This window comes from Tenrec ecaudatus, chromosome 7, assembly GCF_050624435.1.
Source record: "Tenrec ecaudatus isolate mTenEca1 chromosome 7, mTenEca1.hap1, whole genome shotgun sequence".
In the NCBI taxonomy this organism is placed as follows: Eukaryota; Metazoa; Chordata; class Mammalia; order Afrosoricida; family Tenrecidae; genus Tenrec; species Tenrec ecaudatus.
This window is the reverse complement of record NC_134536.1, coordinates 26,416,529-26,438,633: the sequence shown is the minus strand read 5'-3', so window position 1 is coordinate 26,438,633 and position 22,105 is coordinate 26,416,529. Positions and strand designations below refer to the sequence as shown.

Genomic DNA, 22,105 nt, shown 5'->3' with positions numbered 1-22,105 from the left:
AAACTGAAATTTAGAAGCAGTTAAAATATACTGATTTGCTAAACATAAAACTACCATTAATTTCCCCTACACTAAAACATGCAACAATGCATTTACAATTTCTCATTATGTCCAACATTAAAAAGCTATAGGAGATAAATGAATTAAAGAAATTATATTAGTAAAAATTAGGATGTGGTCAAGGAGGCTCCCAGACCAAGAAGAATACCAAGCATGGGCCTTCGGACTTTAATTCTACAGTAAATAATTTCATAAAAGCTTTTGACTAGCTAATATATGAAGGGGTACCCACCATCCACCCCCCAAAAAATGTATATTTTTTCAAAGCTATGCATTTTAATTATTTTACAAAACAATTTTATCGCCTTAAAAGTACTCTCTATTACACTTAATACATTTGTCAAATCTGCAATTCCATTCTTGGAAACATTTTTCAAACTCACCTGTTGGGATGGCTGACAGCAATTCCCTCATTTTTTTTCTTCATCTCTTCTACATCATCAAATCACTGTCCTATCATCTCCCTCTACATTCATGGAAACAAAAAGAAGGCACACAGAGCAAGGTCAGGTGAGTAAGGAGAGTGGAGCAAGAAAGGCATGGTGTTTCTGCCAGAAACCGACACACTGCGATGGCTGCATGAGCAGGTGCACTGTCGTGGTGGCAAAACCAGTCCCCCATCTGCCACAAACCAGTCCTTTTTTGTATCACACTATTAATGCAATCTTTTCAGAACCTCTAAATAGAAAACTTGCTTAACAGTCTGACCTGGTAAAAAGAAATCCAAATGATCCCCCTCATATCAAAAAAACAAACGAGCATTTTCTTGATCTTTGATTTCACTAGATGAGCTTTGTCTGGGCAAGGTGATGATGTTGTCTTCCACTGACATGATTTATGCTTGCTTTGGGGGTCATAGGAATAGCACCTTGTCTCATCACCAAGAATGACCTTGGGGGGGGGTGAGTCTGGGTCACTTTGGAGCTGTTCCTTCAAAGTATGGCATGTTTCCACTTGACGCCTTTTTGCTGGTCAGTCAGAACCCAAGGCATACCTTCTGCAACAACTTTTCTCATTTCCAATCTTCTGTTAAAATTCACTGAGCCAAGCTCCAAAATAGTCCAAATAACACCCCCATCTCTTCAATGGCCCATCATCAGTCTTCAAGCACAAGTACACGAATGTCGTCAACATTTTCATCCATTTGGGAAATTGAAGGGCATCCAGAACGAGGTTTCTCATCAATTGACATTTTACCATTGTTTTAAATCATTTTCTTAGGGGATCTTAGAGCTCTCATCACAATCCATACATCCATCCATTGTGTCAGGTACAATTTTTCTTTCTACTTGATCCCTTGGTATCAGCTCATTTCTGCCCTCCCCCACCCTGCCTCCTTCATGAACCCTTGATAATTTATTTTTTAAATTGTTCGTGTCTTACACCAACTGCTTTCTCCCTTCACCAACGTTTCTGTTGTCTGCACCCCTTGGAGGGGGTCATAGGTCGGTTATTGTGATAGGTTCCTCCTTTCTCACCCCACCTCTCCCTTACCCTCCTGGTATTACTACTCTCATTATTGTTCCTGAGGGGTTTGTCTGTCCTGAATCCCCTGTGTTGTGAGTTCTTATTTGTACCAGTACACATGCTCTGGTCTTGCTGGGTTAGTAAGATCGAATTGGGGTCATGATAGTGGGGTAGAGGGAGGAAAGTTGTATGTTTCATAGGTACAGTACTGCAGCCTGACTGGTTCGTCTATTCCTCGTGACCCTTCTGTAAGGGGATGTTCAACTGTCTAGATTACCCCTCATTCACATTGATATGATTTTTTGTTCTGGATCTTTGATGCCTGATACCTGAAGCCATCGATACCTCATGATCACACAAGCTTGTGTGGTTCTTCCAATTGGCTTTGTTCCTTCTCAGCTAGAAGACCACTTGTTTATCTTCAAGCCTTTAAGACATCAGAAGCTATATCTTCTGATAGCCAGGCACCAGCAGTTTTCTTCACCACATTTGTTTATGCACCCACTTTGTGTTCAGTGATTGTGTCAGGGAAGGTCAGCAACACAAAATGCCAGGTTATTAGGACAAAGTGTTCTTTCGTTGAGGGAGTACTTGAGTAGAGACCTAATGTCTGTCTGCTGCCTTAATACTTAACATATAAATCTATGTACATAGATCTATCTCCCTATAATTTTATATAAATATGTTTACATATGCATGTGCCTATATTTAGACCTCCATTAATGTACTTTTTTAAAATGAGAAAAACACCCAGATGCTTGAGCTTGAGTTTACCCATAGCGCTGTCTTGAAATTTGTGTTCACAATCGTTTCTGCAGCATTTTTCCCAAGGAGGAAATAAAATTTCACAGTCACATCCTGGTCTCTTAAATCAGCCGTCACAAAAACAAAAAACAAAGCTTGACAAAAATGCTTTTATGAAAAATTCATTGTGGCCAAAGAGAAACTTCCCAGGAGATGCCACTGGCTGCACTAACTCAAGTGAGTTGCTAGATGCTTGCCTCACGGGAAAAATGTGTATTATGAAAGAAAGCTTTGCCCAGCAGACCTTTTTGTTTATTTTTTTTTGGGGGGGGGGGCTATCCCCTTGTTTACTCTTAACACATACTTCAAAATACCTGGGTAGTGCATATAGTGAGCACATTCATTGCTAACCAATAGGTTAGAAGTTCAGGTCAACCAAGAGGTTCCTCAGAAGAAGTACCAGGTGATCTACTTCAAAATTCAGCCATTGAAAGCCCTATGGAATGCAGCTCCACTCTGAAACACCGCAGGTTACCGAGAGTTCAAATGGACTCAATGAAAATTGGAGATTACAGACACTTGGTTTCCAGGGGAAAATAATACTAAAAGAAAAATGCCATGTAAATTTAAAAATTCAGCTTTTATCCCCCAAAAAGATGACTATCATCTATTAGCCAATAAATGAAAGATTCTAGTTATGGTATCATAACCTTCAGTAATTCCTGTGGTATTGATGAGACATGGTGTCGCATGAATGCTTGAGTGTGTTGTATACATTAAAATTCAATTTCTTGTATATTCATATTTGTGTTGTGTGATGGTTGGTGACTATGTCACCTAGAAACTCCTAGGTAAGGGTAAGAGTGGATCTCAACCTATCAATTGTGTCACAGCCTGATGACACCGGCTTGGTATCATAAGCCTTACCTCCATATCCTGTTGTGTCACCTGCTGATCCCAGTAGCCATCAGTGGAGGACATACCTAGGGTTCATTCTGCTGGTGGTTTCTAACTGCTGACCTTTCAGTTAGCATGAAACCATTATACCACCAGGTTCCCTAACTTTAGAAAAGAGTCTTGTAAAATCAAGCGTATCTACTGCTGGGTGACTCATAACAACTTAATTTTTCATTGAAGAATTACCCTAAGATCCCTTAATGCTTGTTTGGAAATCACTGTTAACAGACATGTCAATTTTGAAAGATCTTTTAAAACATGTGGCCAATTCAAAAAGTGTTTGAAGGTCTAGAAGTTTCTTTAAAGTTGATGTGAATCTGAAAAGCTAAGAACAATTCCATCTCTGGAACACCTGAAGGACAAACCTTGCATTTGGCTCTTACAGCTACCATGCTTTCTTAAGAATGAATCACACTAAGTGACCTATCTCTTCCCATTCTACCATTCTACACTTTACATATATGTTTCTTTCTGCCTTAAAGTATTAGGGAGCATTTATATCATAAAGACATTTGTGGGAGGGTGGGGTAGAGAGGGGGAACCAATGACAAGTATCTATATATAACCTCTTCCCTGGGGGACAGACAAGAGAAACGTGAGTGAAGGGAGATATACGACAGTGTAAGATATGACAAAATAATAATTTATAAATTATCAGGGGTTCACGAGGGAGGGGACAGTGGGGAGGGAGAGGGGGAAATGAGGAACTGATGCCAGGGCCTTACATGGAGAGCAAATGTTTTGAGAATGATGAGGGTAATGAATGTACAGATATGCCTATCCAATTGATGCATGTATGGATTGTGATAAGAGTTGTATGAGTCCCCAATAAAATTATTTTTAAGATATTTCTGTTTAAAAGCATAAAATATTCTCAGATTCACTTGGGTGACAGAAACCTATTAAGAAGCACAGAGAATGGAGCGATTCACATAGGAAACCATCTGAGCAGTTGTATAGTTCTTGATCTTAGTGCTTCTAGTTCTGTCTAGGGAAGAGTCAGAGCAATGGATTGTCCTCATTCAAAATGCAACATCCTCTCAAGTAATCTTCTCATTTGTGTACATCTTACATTCATGCTTCTGAAATCTCTTGGATGAAACAGACTGAGATATGTGCAGAAGGTTATAAAAGAGGGTTCTCAGGAAACTGCTCTTGTAGGAAAATGAAAAGGTCAGAAGTGAGCAGGAGAAGAAGCTGACTGACCTTCAATTTGGTTGCAAATGAAGACATAGACCATCGCCGATGGAGATGTTATTGACTTATTCCAAATTGAGAGTAAACTGTTTAGTGCTGCATCAGCCCGTTACTGTCACCTCAGAAAAACAGGGGTATCCTCAGTAAAATAAGAATGTGGTTGTGAAGTGACAGGAGCCAATACTCCCAGCAGTTGGAGGAGAGTGCACAGATAAAAAAGCATCAAACCATGTACCACACCAAGAAGGGAGATCTGATAGGGTAGCACCCTTTCTAAATAGGATCACATGATTAGATTTGGCCCAAGCATCAACTCTACCTCTTTTCTGGTCGCCTAAGATCTAGTCCCATCTCTCCTCTGTCGGTTTGTCATATTGTGGTGGCTGGTGTGTTGCTGTGACACTGAAAGCTATGACACAAGTATTTCAAATACCAGTAAGATCACCCACATTGGGGAAGTTTCTGCTGAGCTTCCAGACTAAGAACAGACTAGGAAGAAGGAACAGGTTGTACACTTCTGAAGCATTAGCCACTGAAGACATCATGAACAGAACCAGATTTAAATGAGCCTCTCTGTTTGGAAGACACAAAAATAGGACTGCTGCCTCAACGGGAAGTCAACATTAATGGCGTGGATGAAGAGAAATTTTCAGGACCATCATTTGGTGATGGGCACAACTCAAAATGAAAAGAAATCGCTACAAACATCCATGAATAATCTCAACATGAAAATGCATGATGTACAAATCTAGGAATATTTGCTCAAGTTGACAGATTATGCAACCGCCACCTGCCCCTCCAACTCCATACCCCCAAGAAACCCTTAATTCTAGCTATTATATCTATAGATTCACCCATCCTTGGTTTCATATACCCCAAACACAGAAAAATGTAAAAGGGTATCCAAAAAAAATTGGAATTGTGCTGGGCAGAGCTGAAGTTTCATAGTATGCATTTTTCTAACTAGGCGAGCATCAAGGAGCTTGCTGAACTAGTGCACCCTGTGGCATTTCCTGGGAAGTTTCTCTCTGGTCACAGTGAATTTTTTTGTAAAAGTAGTTTTGTTCAAACCTTATTTTTTGTGATGACAGATTTAAGACAACAGTAGGCAGCTATCAAATTTTGTTTCCTGCACAGGAAAAAATGGCTACCGAAAATGCTGTGACGTTGAACACAGCTTACAAGGACAGTGTTATGGGGGAAAGTGCACAAGTACTTTTCTCATTAAAAAAAAAGGTGAAATGTCAACTGATGACAAGCCTCATTCTGATGTCCATCACCTTCTCAAATGGAAGGAAATGTTGACAAAATTTGTGCACTTGATGATGAACCAGATGGGGACGTTATCTGGACTATCTGAACTATCTTGCTTCAGGGAATCTTAACAGAAGATTTGGGAATGACAAGGGTTGCTAGGAAATGTGTGTCTTGGGTTCTGACTGATCAACCAAAAAGCGTCACCTGGAAACATGCTGGGCTTTGAAAGAAGAGTTCCAAAGTGACCCATACTTTTTCCCCAGGATCATTACTGGTGATGAGACATGGTGCCTCAAAAGCAAACAAGAATCAAGCCTGTGGAAGACGCCATTGTCACTTTGCCTAAACAAAGTTCATCAGTGAAATCAAAGATAAAGATGCTCATTTGTGTTTTTTGTTGCTGTTTTTTATCATTTTAATGAGGGCCTGTACAACTCTTATCACAATCCATACAGCGATTGAATCAGGCATGTTTGTACAGATGTTGCCTTCATTCTTTTCTAGACATTTACTTTCTGTTGAGCCCTTGATATCAGCTCTTTTGTCCCCACTCCCCTGGCTCATGAGCCCTGATAGATTGCACATTGTTATTATTTTCATCTCTCGCACCGACCGCTGTCTCCCTTCCCCCATGTGTCCTGTTGTTCTTCCCCTGTAGTGGGGTGTATGGTTATGTGTTGATCAATGCGATTGGATTTCCCTTTCTCCCTTCCTCGTCCCCTCTTCCCCCTACTCTTCTGGTATCACTATTCCCACTCCTGTTCCTGCAGTCCGTGTTTTGAGCTCCCTTACTGGGGCACACTGCAGCAGAGGACATTTCTGGAGTCACATGGTGGGGAGGCAGTGGATCCGAACCCCAAAAGCAGAGGAACCAAGAAGGGAGCATACCAGACCAGCAGCTGGAGCAAGGCAGAGCTACAAAGCCCCTGAGCAGCCCCCAAGTGGGTGCTCCAGGCCAGGAGGGGCAGCTCCTAGACAGTCATTAAGGCCAGTGAACAAACTCAGGATTTTTGTATATTTTTTTCTTTTTTGTTTAATTTTAATTTTTTTCTTATTTATTTATTTATCAATTTGGGCTACCGTATGTCATAGTCGCTGCACCTACCTATGTAGGATAGGCACGGGAGGCATACCCAGCAGCCAGACCAACAGTCCCCCCCACCCCCCACCCCACCCCCGCCGGGAGACCTGGGAGGTGAGGGTTGTGGGGGAAGAAGGCCGTGAGCAGGCTTCACCATGGAGAGGGGAACAACTGGGGTGTTGGGGTCATGCGTGTTTTTGTGTGAGCGGGATAGGGCATTTGGAGTTCCTTTTACCAGGTCCAAGGATTAACCACGCTTCCTATTTAGAGGCTCTGAAAAAGATTTTGTTCACAGCGTGGGACAAAATAAGGCCTGGTTTGTGGCAGATGGGGGATTGGCTTTGCCACCAAGACAATGTACCTGCTAACACAGCCCTCTCCGTGTGCCAGTTTTTGGCAAACAACAGCGTGCCTTTCTTGCCCCACTCACCTGACCTCACTCCATGCGACTTATTTTTGTTTCTGAGAATGAAGAGGGACATGAAAGAACAACGATTTGACAAAGTAGAAGTGAAGAAAAAAATAAGAGAGGTACTATCAGCCATCCAAACAGATGAATTTGAAAAATGCTTCTAAGCATTGGAATCACAGATCAGACAAATGTATTAAGTGTAATGGAGAGTATTTCAAAGGTGATAAGGTTATTGTGTAAAAAATTTTTAATGCAGAGCTTTCAAAAATACTTACCAGTTTTTTGGGGGGGACCCCTTTATGCATTAACAGCGACTCAAGAAGGTGACCAACAATGACAAAATACAACAGAGATAAATCCTGTAGGTAATCCAGATCCAAAGGAGGGAATACTGTCAGAGGTTAAATTGTGAGAGTCTGGTGTGTAGGCAGCTGTGAATGACAGGAGAAGCCCAAAATACATGTGCAGGATCTACACGCACAAAATATAAGCACCGGTGATTTCCCTCTGACCATAACTGAGCGAAGGGAATAACCTGGTTAGCAAACAGAGCGTATGCAAGAGACTACAGCAGATTAAAATGATAAATCAAATGAAAATTTTTCAGGAACCACCCTACCATTTTCCACAATGGCTGTACCATTTGGCTTTCCAACAAGCAATGGATAAGTGTTCCAGTTGCCCTCCATCCTTGCCGACATTTGTTAGACTGTTGCTGTTGTTTTTGTCTTAGCTAACACAGAGTGAAATCGTGTCTCATTCTGGTTTCCATTTGGATCTCTTTAATGACTCTGAGCATCTTTTCATGTGCGTAATGGCCATTTGAATGTCCTCTTTGGTGAAACATGTACTTTTAAAATGCTAAATTTAGAGCAGATGGTGAGGATAACAATATCCATGGATTGATTTTCATAATTTAGATATTATGAACACTATTTTTCACACTTTCCTTTCATGCAACTATGTGGGCTTTGCACAAATCTATTAATTTAGTCCCTTTCTGGGTTAACCACACAGATGAAATCTATGAGTTTCCAAGACAAACTCTTTACTGGAGAAGAAAGCCCCGTCTTTTTCCTGCAGAGCAACTGGTGGTTTCAAACTGCTGGCCTTACAGTTTGCAACCTTGCTCGAAGCTTCTATACCACCAGGGCTCTATGTCAGCATTTGTTAGTAGTGGTTTGTTGTGGTGGTAATGTTGTTGTTGTTGTTAGTGGTGGTGGTGGTGGTGGTGGTGGTGGTGGTGGTGGTGGTTGTGGTGGTGGAAATAGTAGTGGTCACAGCAGTTGATCTGAGCTTCCTTCCACTCATCTCTTTGACATCAAATGCTTTAGAAAACATTGCACAAGCAAAGTGGTAGTGTTGATTTAAATCCCAGGTGTCTGCTTACTGGACAAAAAAATGGTGGCCATGCCCTGATCCATTTTTTGTTTGTTTGTTTGTTTAAACATTTAAGAAAACATATCTTTTCCAGTTTCACCTGTGAATACCTTGAAAGTCACCACTCTCATTCTCACAAAAAGAAATAAGAAGATGGAAATACTAACTGCCTTCTTAGATCCATCAGAGAACTGATGGATATACAAGGCAAACTACCACCCTGGAACTGGAGATACAGATACAGAAAATCACAGTGCACTCCAATCAGAAAAAAAAAAAATCACTGGATCCAGCATCAAACAGGAATACTTCAAAGATGGGCTGATTGAGAATGAGCATGGTCTAGTTGGAAGCTAAAAAAATCCTGAAGGCCAGATTTGGTGGTTAACTCTTTGGCCCACTCGAGGACGCTCAGGAAGCCCTAAATCGACCCTTTTATTGTTTGATCCAGTACACATTCTGCTCAATAAGGCCTTCACCATTGCCTGCTGCTTACAGTGGCCTATTTTATGCAGCAATATCTCCACTTACATAAAGGAAGCAGTTATGTTGTCTTGAGTTACAATCATCAACAGAATAGCAAGCAAGGAAATGAGAAAGGCAGGTGAAGGGAGAAAGTATGAGCCCCACTGCCTGTATGGCGTGAATGATGGGTTAACAAACAGCTGGCAGAGCTACCAGTCACTAAAAACAAACACAGCCACTGCCAGCTAGTTGATTTCATCCCCACCCCCACCCCCCAGGGTAGGGTTTCTGAGGCAATATGGGCATCTCTACAGGAGCAAATTGCCTCTTTCTCTCACAGGCCAACCGGTGGGTTTGGAGGACTGTCCAAAGCTTTACCTGAAAGTGTCACCTGTCTGTCCTGGTCATCCCGATTCATCCTCAATGCCCATTACAAAGTATAGCACTTAATGTATTTCGGGAAGGATAATATATAGGATAAAGGAGAGTTGTCAATATAATTTAGTCTAATTACAGTCTCTAACCACTTTTTCATAATTGAAGCCTAATTCATGATTTTCCCATGCCTGTCACAAGCATTCAGCAAAATGACAAAAGTAACGATACATTGATATTATCCAGTGATGAATAGTCATCGTAGTAGTGAAGGTTATCATTCCTTAGACTTGAGACACACCTAGACGGACACAAAATAAAAATAGGAAAGGACAGGGAAGATGGCATAGCTTAGCGGGTGCTGGGCTTCTGTTAAGGATGAGAGAAAAATCTGCAGATGAATAGTAGTTACACAGCTTGATGAAAATATTTGCTGTCACTGCATTGCATATGCAAAAAAATTGAAACGACCAATATGTGATACATAAACATACACAGGAGGACAATTCAAAAAGAACTGCTGCTTTTCTGTTTTTCAGCGAATTCCAGTTCACATGTGCATGGGTTGTTTTTTTTTCTTTTTTAAAGTGTTTAAAAATGATCTGTGGCCAGTGGATGGCTATTGGCTAGTTCTCTCAGTAATCTACTTATCTTAGTCTCATGGTGGTGATACCACCAGCATAGTGGCTTCCAGGGGGATCTGCTGGGCCAGTGAAATTCAAGGCAGAGGTTAGCTCCAAAGTTACGGCAGTGCTCCCTGGAATTCCCAAGGAGTAATATCGAGAGATTTTCTAAAGGACACAAGACAATAAAAGCCGTTTATTGGGAAGACGTTTTAATGGAATGGAAAACTGCATTGGTGAGGAAAAGACCGGGAAAACCATCCAAAAGGATTTTTTTTCTTTTCCTGTGATAACAATGCACTGTCCTTCTTCCAGGGTAACAAGGGCTGTCCTTTAAGAATCTTGTTGGGAAATCTTATTCCATCCATAATATAACCCTGGCCGTAACCCTTCAGATTTCCTTTTATTCCTGAACTTAAAGAGCATTTGAATGGCGCATGATTGGAGTCCCTCAAAGATGCTACAATGGCCCTTTTGATGTGGTGTGAATTGAAGAACACGGAATTCTTTTAGTAGTGGTTAGCGATGTGGAAACATTTACCTTCCGGACCGTATGCACCCAGCCGGAGGCTATGTCTAGTACCTGTAGCTTCTCTTTTTATATTTCTGTATAATAATGTTGTATAGCTCCGAAGCAATACTTTTTGGCTTGCCCTTAGATAAAAAACCTTTTTAAATTTAATAGATGGCTTGGATATTAGAGGGGAAAGTGTCAAGCGAAAGAGCCTACTGGTTTACACAGTTCTGAAACGAGCAATTCTCAGGCACTGGTGTAGAGATGTGGAAGGCTCAGAGCCTGTGTCCGGCCGCCCCGTGCTTTGCTAGCACTCTTGTGTGACTGCCTGTCTGCTGACCATGCTGACGGCGCATGCGGAGGGATTATTGGGCTTACTTCATGCTCTCTGCTTTTGTGTATTTGTTTTTGTTTTCTTTGAGGACAGAAATCAGAAAGTCGGTTGGGGCCCCAGAGGTTTGTGAAAGAAAAGACAGACAGACAAAGAGTAGGAGGGGAGAGAAATCTCCAGTGATTTGTGGTTTCTGCTGTAGGTGCCATGAGAGACTATAAGAGTAGGATTCCAGGGAGGGAACTGGCAACGGGAGGGGAGGAAGGAACCGCACCGATGCCAGAATACCGTCTCTTGAGGCATGTCTCTAAATTACATCAAGAACTTCTATGAAGGATGTGTAAGTTCTATGGGGTACCGGTGAAAAGTCAATGGTGTGAATCCTGTCTGAGTATGTTAGCCTGCACTGCATGAAACCCTCACGCGCTCCACACGTGTGGAGAATAATGTCAACCTCAACCATATACTCATCAAAACCTTCAAAACTTAGAGCCATAAAGAAGGGACTTCAGGAAGTGCTTTTAGCTGATGGTATTTAAAATAGCGTGCTCTCTCACTTCCATGGGGGGGGGGGAGGGGAAGACATAGAAATAAGCTGTCATGACAAGTAATGCTACCGAGATGTCACTGGGATTTTAAGGTGGCATATATGATAGTGAGCGCAACATGGGCTTTGTCATGTAAGTCTCTAAAAGAATTGCTAGGAAGTCTATGATTCCTTTGACTTTGTTTCCCCAAAAAAGTGACAGGGAATGTTAATCAAGTTAATGATTTGGGGCAAAATTCACCAATATCACTTTGTTGATAAGGCATCCGCGTCGGTTACATTTCCTATTTTAAGAGGGGGAAGAGGGATGAACAATGTGTTAGTGCGGGGATTACATTTGCTTTTTGAATCTCTTAGGGTCTCCCTTGCTTTCAGTTTCACGAATTCTAACTTTGAGAACGTGTTAGTGGACATTGGGTGCGAAACTGCCTTCTGACATTCTTATCTTCTTCCCCCACCCCCACCCGCGTCCCCACTAAAACTATTACAGGTAAAACCTCCAACGATCGTTGGTCAATTTCACACCCTTTTCTTTGGGTCAATCCGCATGTTTTTCCTTGGGGTGCTGGGGTTTGCGGTCTATGGGAATGAGGCTCTGCACTTCAGCTGTCATCCAGACAAGAGGGAAATCAATCTCTTCTGCTACAATCAGTTCAGGCCAATCACGCCACAAGTAAGTATTTCTGTACACACTTCACCTTTACATTAGGCACCCTTGTTTCTTCTTACAATATAAAAGAAAGTCATGATAGACAAGGAATGCCCTCCAAAAGACAACCAAACTCACTGCCATCTCACCCATTCTGACTCGTGGCAACCCCAGGGCACAGAGTAGAATTTTAAAGGAGCAGAAAGCCTCATCTTTATACCTGGGAGCAGTTGATGGGTTCAAACTACCAACCTTGCAGTTAGAGCAGCACAATGTGTAACACACTATGCCACCAGGTATTATTTCAAGAATTACGTATATTTTCCTCTACTTCGCTGTATATTCCAGGCGAATGAATCCAAGTTGATGCAAAGTTTCTCCCAACCCCAGCATCCGATGGTTTATTCATGTAAAAACGATATTCCAGGTCTGCATTTAGAATGTGAAAATTAAGTAGCTACTAAAATAAAGTGATTCATTGTAAGCCATTAATAGGAGAGGACCATAAAATATGGCTATATTTGCACAAATACTGTTTACAGGTTCAAAAAATATTAATGATGTCCAACATTACAACCTTCGTTATTAATTTTATCACTTTTTAAACTTAACCATTTTAGGTTAAGCACGATGAGAGTGAGGGACTTGCTCTTATGTTTAAATGCTTGTTCTGGTTACATGCTGATGCATTGGCCTAACTGGTGTCTGGCACACTTTAGGTGTTCTGGGCATTACAACTGGTGATCGTCCTGGTTCCGGGAGCTATTTTCCATCTTTATGCCGCGTGTAAAGGCATCGACCAAGAATGCATTCTTCAAAAGCCCATTTACACCGTGGCATACATCCTTTCTGTTTTGTTAAGAATTACTCTTGAGGTGATCGCATTTTGGCTGCAGATTCACCTCTTTGGCTTCCAAGTAATGCCTCTTTACCTGTGTGACACTAGCTCTCTGAAAGGAAAAACTAACATCACAACATGCATGGTGCCAGAGCACTTGGAAAAGACCATTTTTCTCACCGCCATGTATACGTTTACTGTAATTACAATAGTCTTATGTGTTGCCGAGATTGTTGAGATCATATTCAGAAGGCTATGCTTTCTCACTAGGCAATGACCAACCCAGCTGATTATCAGCTGTCATAGTCCCATTATCACCAATAATTTGTAGTTTCATCTTGTTCAGGAAGCATCTCGATTTCAAACTAAAACATCTACATTTTAAACTCACCTGTGTCTAAAATTTATCTATAATATTAAGTTCTAAAACAAATATAGATCATATAGTTCATTCATTCCGCAAATTTCAATGATATCATTAGACAATACACATGGAGCTAATGTTTTTAATAATCTCTCTACAATGTTCTTCCTTATGACATCATCCTTCATGGCCAAGTCCAGGAAAGCTTTTATTAGCTCTTTTTCACAGAGTGGAAAATTAAGCCTCATGGAGATTCATTTCTGTGCCCAAAGTCATACAACTAGAGCTCAAACTCAAAGCTCCTAACAATAAAACAGTTTCTATTTCCACTGCACCATGCAGCTTTAACCTTGTGGCTGTCATAATTTTGTATTCATCAAAATATCAGTGAAATACATTGGTTGCAAATTAATTATTAAAGTCATCCTGCACTCACTTGAAAAAGTAGAGCAATTATATTATTATTTTACTCATTTATACAGTTCCTCTGAGATGTTTAGTAGTGAATGATAAGAAAGGGTATGGCCGGATCAATAAATAATGTTATGGAAAATATGCATATGCCTTTTCTTGCTTCTTGTTGAAATAAAGTACTCATACATATTCCACGATTATAGCTTTTATGTTCAAGAATGATATAAAAGCTTACCATTATATTAAGATAGTCTTCCTCACTGCTCGGAAATTATTTCAGGCATTTATAGAAATCAAGGCATTACTTTTCAGCTTCCTGATGTACAATCGGTTAATTTGACATTATTTTCAATTGTCTTCTTTTGCCTTACTAGGACAATAAAGGCCTTCAAGAAAATACGAAGGTTTGGGTTTTTTGCATAAGCATTATTCTGCTTTATTTTGTATCATAACTTTCTGGATATATTATTGTGAAAACTACTGCTCATAGGAGGAAAATCTAACTGATAAACTGTTAATCACTCTACAGATAAAAGATCAATAGTTGTTCACTAAAATATAACTAGCCAGATCAGAGGAAACGTGCAATTTTCTTCATAGATAATATGCTTAGTGTTTAGGCTTAGAAAAGGATTGGTTAATTTATCCAAAGTGTCCCTATAGGAATTAGTCATTTAAAATTTTGAGCATGTCTTTCTCAACAAGAATTGAACATTTTAAGATCAAATAGGCATGTTTGGGCACTATTAATATCATCTGGAAAACTGTTTCTGAAGAATGTCAAAAGCAATTCATTTATCCAGTGATCCGACATCATTTTTTCTCTTACTGCTTTTCACATTTGACCCTTCATTGTGCCCCAAAGGGGCTGGGAAACAAGAGAAGGGAACCAATGTACTTGTCTTCCTTCTACCAGCAGAGGGCGCTGATGCCGCACATATACAGCATCACCGCCGGGGAGCCGGGCTTTCTCCGGGCTCCACACGCGGAAGCCGAGAAAACCGAGATTGTCCCTACTGGGAACCCGTAGTGGACTTTCAGTCGCCAGGCAACAAGAGAGGGCGGGATTTGCCGTGCGCGCTCCTGTGCTCGACGTCGCAGGCGGAAGCGGAAGTGTCGGTGGCGCGCGAGTAAGGAAGTGGTGCTTCTTGGTGTGGAGATGGCCGCGCTTGCTCCGCTCCCCCCCCTGCCCCCCCAGTTTAAGAGCATACAGCATCATCTGAGGACGGCGCAGGAGCATGACAAGAGGGACCCTGTCGTAGCCTATTACTGTGAGTCTTTCCGAGTCGCCGCGCCCCTCACCCAGTCGCACTCGGGCCCACACACCGCTCCTGGTCACGGGCAGGCCCCGCCCCCAGGTACCCCTGAGCTTGACCTCTGCCCCGCCCTGGGAGCGCCCTGGGTCCCCGCCCTGGACCCTCTCGCCTGCCCTTTGCATGTTTCCGGAAGGCAAAATTCCCAAAGCACCGCGGCGGCCGCTGCTTCTTAATAAGCTTGTGCTCATTCAGTGATTTCCTCAGCCGACTCCATGAACCCAAACATCTTGAAACAAACCCCTCCTGTTTTTCTCTCACGCTGTGTGAAACGGGAGCCTCCAAAGATGCTTCTTGATGTGGACGAAAGGAAGCCGATTCGAGAACATCTCGATAAGTAAAGTTAGGACCACTTGCAGGCCCGTTCAGAGACACAATGGAGGGGAACCGCTCCTAAGCCAGCAGTTGACATTGTCCGCTCGGCCCTCACACTGCTCTCTCCTGGCAATGCCACTTTTGTCATGACTCCTTTGAGTAAATAATATGTGGTGGTGGTAAGCCTTTGGTTCCTGCCGTCATTGACTGAGATACACAGAATCACCAGTTGACAAAAAACACTGATTAACCATGTCCAGAATTTTTCCCTTTGCAGTGAAGGAAGTAGTTCCAGTATTTCTATACAAACGATTTACCATACTGTTGTACACTGTATACTTCCTTTACTGCAGATAAAACAAGTGAAAGAACAACTGTAAATCTTCAAAAAGAAAATTTTTTTTGTGTTTAGAATTAAGAAACCCAATTAAAAGGGCCACCTGAGGCGGGCATTAAAAAGTTAGCTAAAATCTTCTTCATACCCACTTCAGTTTTATTCCTGTCATTTTCCACATGGGCCCCATTTTCATTTGTCAAAACCTTCTCAGATCTCCTCATTCTTTACTCTTTTGGAATATTTCTCTCTTCCACCACCTACCAAAAAAAAAAAAAATCAGACAATGTCCCTTTAACATCCAGTTCATTCTCACTTAGGGAGATCCTCCATAGGGTCCCAAGGCTTTGTAAATCTGTACAAGCAGACAGCATCATCCTTCTATTACTGAGTCTCCAGTGGGTTTGAACTGCCAACTTGGCAATTAGCAAGCTCACACTACTTACCCATCATTGCTCCTAGGCTCCTTAATTCAAGACTTAGCTCCAACATTTTCTCACTAAGTTCCCACTATTCATTTGTAATTTTGTTCGAAGCTAACAGTGTTATTTCCATTGTCCTTCGGGTTGCCCATATGAGGCCATTGTTTACTCACTCAGCACATATTGGGCTGCTGCAGTTACAGGCACAGAGGCACAGTTCCCGCATTCATGGAGCTTACACACTAAGAGACTTCATAAAATTTGTAGAAAAATTGAATTAAAAATTTTTTTCCATGAACTGCCCCTTAGTACAATATTAATGATCCCTGATGGTATGGACCGTTATGTGAAGGGCAGCAGTTCAGAATCACCAGGAGAGAAAGATTGACCAGGAGCGAAAGATAGGCTTTCCACTCTTGTAAAGTTATACAGTCTCAGAAACCCATTGGGGATGCCTCAGTTTTATTCTGCCCTGTAGGGTTGCCATGAGGCCGTATTGGTTCGATGTCAATAGTACATTAGGGATAACGTTAAACAATAATATATATATATATATATATATATATATATATATATATATATATATATATATATATATTTTTTTAATGTCCAGGAGAGAGCAATCCCTGCAGAAGAACAGCATGCTTGGTAAAGTAATGGGGCAGTGAAAGAGAGAAAGGCCCTCAAGGAGCTAGATTGACACCATCTCTACAAAAACAGGCTCCAGCATAGAGTAATTATGAGATGACACAGGACCTGGCTGTGTTTCCTTCTGTTGTGCATCGGATCACTGTGGGTCAGAACACACTCAATGGCACCTAACCACAAGAAAGCCCTATAGTGTGTATTTGTTAATATGAAGAACAGTAAAAGCAGAGAAAGGACTAGGAAGAACCAGAAGTAGAGGTAGTAGGGACAGCGGAGGGGGTTTCAGAGTCAATGGTAAGGACACCTCACTGAGATGACATTTGAACAAAGATTGGAAGGGCTGACAGACAGGCCTTCCTGTTCACCTGGGGAAGCGTAATCTAGCGGCTGTGCCTGGAACTTCTTTCCAGTACTTAAGAGGGGCAAGGAGGCTGTTGTCCCTGAGTGGCTAGAGCAATTAGGTGATGTATTAAAAAATAAACCATATAAAAGGAACATCTTTTCCTATGTACTAACTAATCCTTATTTATGAGGACTCTGTTGTATAGAAATGAGCTCTGATAACACTCTCTTCTGGACTGCTAACCAGGAAAATCCCTGGTTCAAATCCACTAGGCACACTGCAGGAGAGATATGAGGTCCTCTGCTTCAGTGAAGGTTTACAGTTTACAGCCTCTGAAATCCTAAACAGCATAGGTTCCCCAATTTATTTGGCCTACCACCCCTTTTCAGGGACAAAAAAATTACTCAGCACCCCCCTGGCAGTTAAAATCCATGGTATACTGTAACCCATAATCCAGGTATCTGTATTTGCAGCCCCTCTGGATCATTCCAGTGATTGCCCACTTTGAGAAACACTGTTCAACAGTGAGTGGCACTGATTTCCAAACCGCCAGATCAGTGGTTTAGACCCACCACTGCTCTCAGGGAGCAAGATGAAGCTTTCTGCTCCCATTGAGATTTATATAGAGAAATCCTCTACAGGGCTCTGTGCATCAGAAGCAACTAGATGGCAGTGCATGTGACTTGCTCACTACTCAGACATTTTTTTTATCATGTGTCCTCTTCCTTTAGCTGTTTCTTTCTAAATGTGCACCAGTGTTAATTTACTTTTAAAAAATGTTTAAGTTTCTCTAAAATACTGTCCTAAAAGTTGCAACCCATCTGCTGAACTCTAGAAAAGCTTGAGGTAGTTGTGTGTTGTCTGTACTTCCATGTTTCCTTAGACATCCCATGTCACTACATAGTCCTCAACAAACACTATCATTGCTTGATTCAATAGGCACTTGAAAAATGAATTTGTTTTCAACAACAAAACAATTCTTAAAAATATGTAGAGAGGGGCTTTTAAAAAAATTAAAATGAACTCTAATGTCCCTGCCACATTGGATATTATTTGACTTTAAAATTGTTTTCTTATCTATTCGTTATGAGATGGTGCCTCTCTGGAGTAAAATTTGCAATTCCTTGGATATCAATGAAGTTGCGCACCTTTTCATATGTTAGTTATCTATTTGTGCCTCACTTTTGAAATACATGTTTGTCTTTATTGCGCTGTTTGTCTTTGCTGCATAGTCTACTCTGTATGTTTTCAATGATTTCCAATCAGTGTGGTTTTTCACTCTGTCTTAAGATGATCAAATATTCTTAAACTCATTTGATTCTGAACCGTTCTTCAGTTCTGGAAAATTCTATTAACTTAATATATTTAATTTTATCTACTGAAATTTTGACTACATATGTACTGCACTTTGCCAAGCAACAAACCCCCCACCATGCAATCAATTCCAGTTTATAGTGAGCCTATAGGTCAGAGCAGGACTGCCCCTTTGAGTTTCTTAGACAAATAGCCTAACTCAAAACCCTATTGTCACCAGGACTCCCAAATTAATTTAATTTAGGATTCCCACGATGAGATGGTGGCTTGCTAAGAAGCGAAAGCTTGGTTTTGAATCAAAAGTAACCTGCATTAGGACTATAGCTTTTCATTTCTATAACTCTTCACTTTACTCTGAGAAAATGACAGGAAGTCATTGCAGAGAGTAAGTCTTAGTTGCTTAAGTGCTTGCTGCTTAGGAAGACTGGTCCAAGACAATTCGAAGAACAAATGCTTTATTAAAATAAACTCTAGAATTAGGCAGTTCTCCCCTGGTTCTTGAAAGGAGTGTCCTATGAATGGAGGCCAGAAGTACTAGATGAGTTCTTTGTAATGTCTTTAAAATCTGCTTTCTAAAAAAAGTCAATTTTGTAATCTTTTTAATTTGGGAGTTGAGATGAAACCAAGTAGAGCAAGAGAGGAATGCTAAAGTTCACAGTACCTTTATTAATCTGGGTAGACTAGAGGAACAAATCCAAGAGACTCGTGTATAAGAAAGAGCTTTATATAAAGAGTAATTTTACATTAAGAAAACATCCCAGTCCAGGTCAAGTCCATATGTCAGATATTAGCCCATATCATGTACTCATCAAAGTACTCATCAGACTCAACGAAACACATTAAATGACGCCGAATGCAGGAAAATCACAGGCCAATGGGTGGGAAGTCTTGTGGATTCAGTGGTGTTGTAAGCATCTCGGCGCTGGCGGAGTCTCCCACATGACTCCTCCTGCTCTGGGCACTAGTGTAACTCTAACAGGTCATCAAGCTGTGACCTGATTGAAAGGCTGAACACCCTTTCACTCATAAGTCACAAGTTGACAACAGATTATGTAACTACCACAGTACCATATGTCATCCAAGCAACAATGTTGTATATGACTGGCTTATTACGGTTTCAGAATTCAAATTTAGAAATTGAATGGGCAATGTGGCGAAATAGTTAAACACGTTTGTTTCATTGGATAATAAGTCAGACATTTCAGGATAAATTAAGGCTCGTGACGGATTGGTTTGGAATTTACAATTGGCTTTTCTAGTTACATCATATGGTAGACATTCTCCTTAAAACTGAGGGATCTAAAGCATTAATTCTGATGTGTTTTGTTTTCTTAGAAGTATATTTCAAACGACATTGAGAAGGATTTTTATAAAGTTTTTTTGTAAAATTTTGTTGCAATTAATATGTCACTTTCCCCATCCGTTCTCAGACTACCCCATCGTTTAGTCACTGTACTACCAGGACTCGTTAATAAACCAATCCCCCACCATAAAATTGCCATCGAATTCTGACTCATAGCAAGTCTCTGTAGGGTGCTTGAGACTAAATCATTACGGGAGCAGACCCCTCCCCTTTCTCCTTCAGAGTTCCTGGTGGCCATGAACTACCCTCCTTGGGATAGCCGCCCAACGCCTGACCCACAGCACTAAGAAGACTCCTTAGGAATGAAGAAGGAACTCCCAATGGAACAAAGAGATCGGTCTTAGGGTTTTTGTGTGCTTCATGACATTTGGGAAGATGAATACTTCTAATGATGGGGTAACAAATCCATTTGTAGTTTTTAAACAAATTTTGAAACAAGCCAAAGTTAGAGGACAACTGAAAGACCATTAAGAAGACTATTGGATAATGCTTTACCCTATAGGCAAAGGGAGTTAGAAAAGGCAAGCATTTAAAGAAGTCAAGCAAAACTCCTTTCTGTTCTTTTTGTGAATAAATTTCTCTTGTGTTAAATTCATAAAATGAAAGGAAAAGAATATATTGTATAAATGATCCTATATGCTACACTTTTTGTACTTTTTATATTTAATAGTTATTCAAATGTATGTCACTGATGGAGGGAACCCAAATTGTAGTGGCTACGAGTTGGATTGCGATCCGCATGGTTTGCAGTTTGAAGACACCAGCGGTTCTGAGGGAGAAAGACTGCTTTCTACTCCTGTAAGCAGTTACAGTCCTGGAAACTCACAGGGCAACTGGTCGCTGAGTCACCATTGACGCGATGGCAGTGAGATGTTTCTTATGATGACTTAACTCATTTCCAGAAGAAATATTTTAATAAGGAAGTTTTATATGAATCTTAATTTTTAGAAACTTTTTGTTACAGAGGGGTGTGATAGGATAAATGCCAAAATGTCGTGGAGGCCACATCTGACCTAAGGCTACATAAAGGGAGAGGGGAATCCAATTCCACCTATGTCCAAAGATGATTCCTATAAAGGAGAGCTCATACATACTTAAACTTTCCAACTCCCTTTGCCCTATTCTGGTACCAGTCATCCCTTCCACAAAACTCTGGCTTCTCTGCTGGCATGACCCCGTAGGACAGGAAGGAATTGCCCCTGTGGATTTCCAAGACTGCAATTCAGTACAGGAGTAGAAAACCTCATCTTTCTCTGTGAAGGAGCTGGTGGTTTTGAACTGTTAACTGGAAATTCATTCTGTAATTTCCATTTATCTCATTGCATAGTTTGTTATGATCTGGACTCAAATGCTTTTACATAGTCATAGTTCTTTCTTGTATACTTTTCTTTCAAAGGCAAGGTTTAACTGATACATCTGACATTTGCAGTGATAGCCCTTGTTTCATGTACTCTTCTGAATCCAGCTTGAATTTCTGGCAGCTCCCTGTCTGCACTTCTATAAATAGTTTTTAATTACCATCAGCAAAATTTTATTTGCATGTGATATTAATGGTGTTGGATAATTTCTACATTTTTAGCTCATCTTTCTTTGGAATATTACAAATATGGATCTCTTCCAGTCCATTGTCCAGGTAGTTGTCTTCAAAATTTTTTGGTATAGGTGAATGAGTGCTTCATCGGTTTGTGGAACCTTTTTGTTTGGTATTCTGTCAATTCTCTGGAACTTTTTTTATTTTTGCTACAGCCTTTAGTGCAGCTTAGGTTTCTTTAGTGTCATCAGTTCTTGATCCTAGGGTACCTCTTGAAATGGTGGTCTGCTGACTTGTTGTTTGGGTATGATGATGGTTCCCTCCATCTTCTTTCAGTGCTTCCTGCACCGTTCAGTATTGTGCCCATAGAATCTTTCAGTACTGCAACTTAAGGCTTGATTTCTTTCCTTCCATTCTTTCAGCTTTGAATAGATACGGAACATTTTCTTTTTTTTTTTTTTTTTGTACTCTAGGTCTTTGTGCATTTCATTATAATACTTTGTTTTCTTGAGATGCCCTTTGAAATACTCTGTTCAGCCCTTTTAACCTCCGTATGTTTTAGTGACTGGTCACGGACAAGTTTAAGAGACTCCTCTGCATCCACTTTGATCTTTTCATTCCTTCCTTTTTAATGACTTGCTGCCTTTATGAAAATGTTCTTGATATCATTCCACATCTTGTCAAGTGTAAAGTTATTAGTGTTCAGCACATCAAATACTCTTTATATTCATATGGTTATTTTCAAAATCACAATTTAGCTCTCTGGACTTGTTTTAATTGTCTTCAACTTAAATATGAGCAGTTGATGCTCTCTTCCACAGGAAAACCATGGCCTCATTGGGTAGTT

The 22,105-nt window shown here is 40.8% G+C and overlaps 2 protein-coding genes across 2 annotated transcripts in view; both read left to right on the top strand.

Annotated features, from left to right (window-relative positions):
- The first annotated feature begins 11,164 nt into the window (after positions 1-11,164).
- On the top strand, positions 11,165-13,174 carry GJE1 (gap junction protein epsilon 1). Its single transcript, XM_075553895.1, has 3 exons — positions 11,165-11,203; positions 11,901-12,083; positions 12,779-13,174. The coding sequence occupies exons 1-3, from the start codon at positions 11,165-11,167 to the stop codon at positions 13,172-13,174; spliced, it is 618 nt and encodes a 205-aa protein (XP_075410010.1).
- Positions 13,175-14,798: 1,624 nt separating this feature from the next.
- Positions 14,799-22,105, top strand: part of VTA1 (vesicle trafficking 1) — a 47,333-nt gene continuing 40,026 nt past the window's right edge. Inside the window, exon 1 of the mRNA XM_075554459.1 lies at positions 14,799-14,946. Coding sequence (XP_075410574.1) covers positions 14,835-14,946 — 112 coding nt within the window. The 5' untranslated portion in view covers positions 14,799-14,834. The remainder of the gene's footprint in view (positions 14,947-22,105) is intronic.

What these genes read in the sequence shown, in the direction of transcription:
- GJE1 (XM_075553895.1), top strand. Translation starts at nt 11,165, where the DNA reads ATGTCTCTAAATTACATCAAGAACTTCTATGAAGGATGT. An exon ending in AGAACTTCTATGAAGGATGT is followed by an intron (nt 11,204 to 11,900) that starts GTAAGTTCTATG and finishes AAACTATTACAG; the next exon opens with GTAAAACCTCCAACGATCGT. An exon ending in TCAGGCCAATCACGCCACAA is followed by an intron (nt 12,084 to 12,778) that starts GTAAGTATTTCT and finishes GGCACACTTTAG; the next exon opens with GTGTTCTGGGCATTACAACT.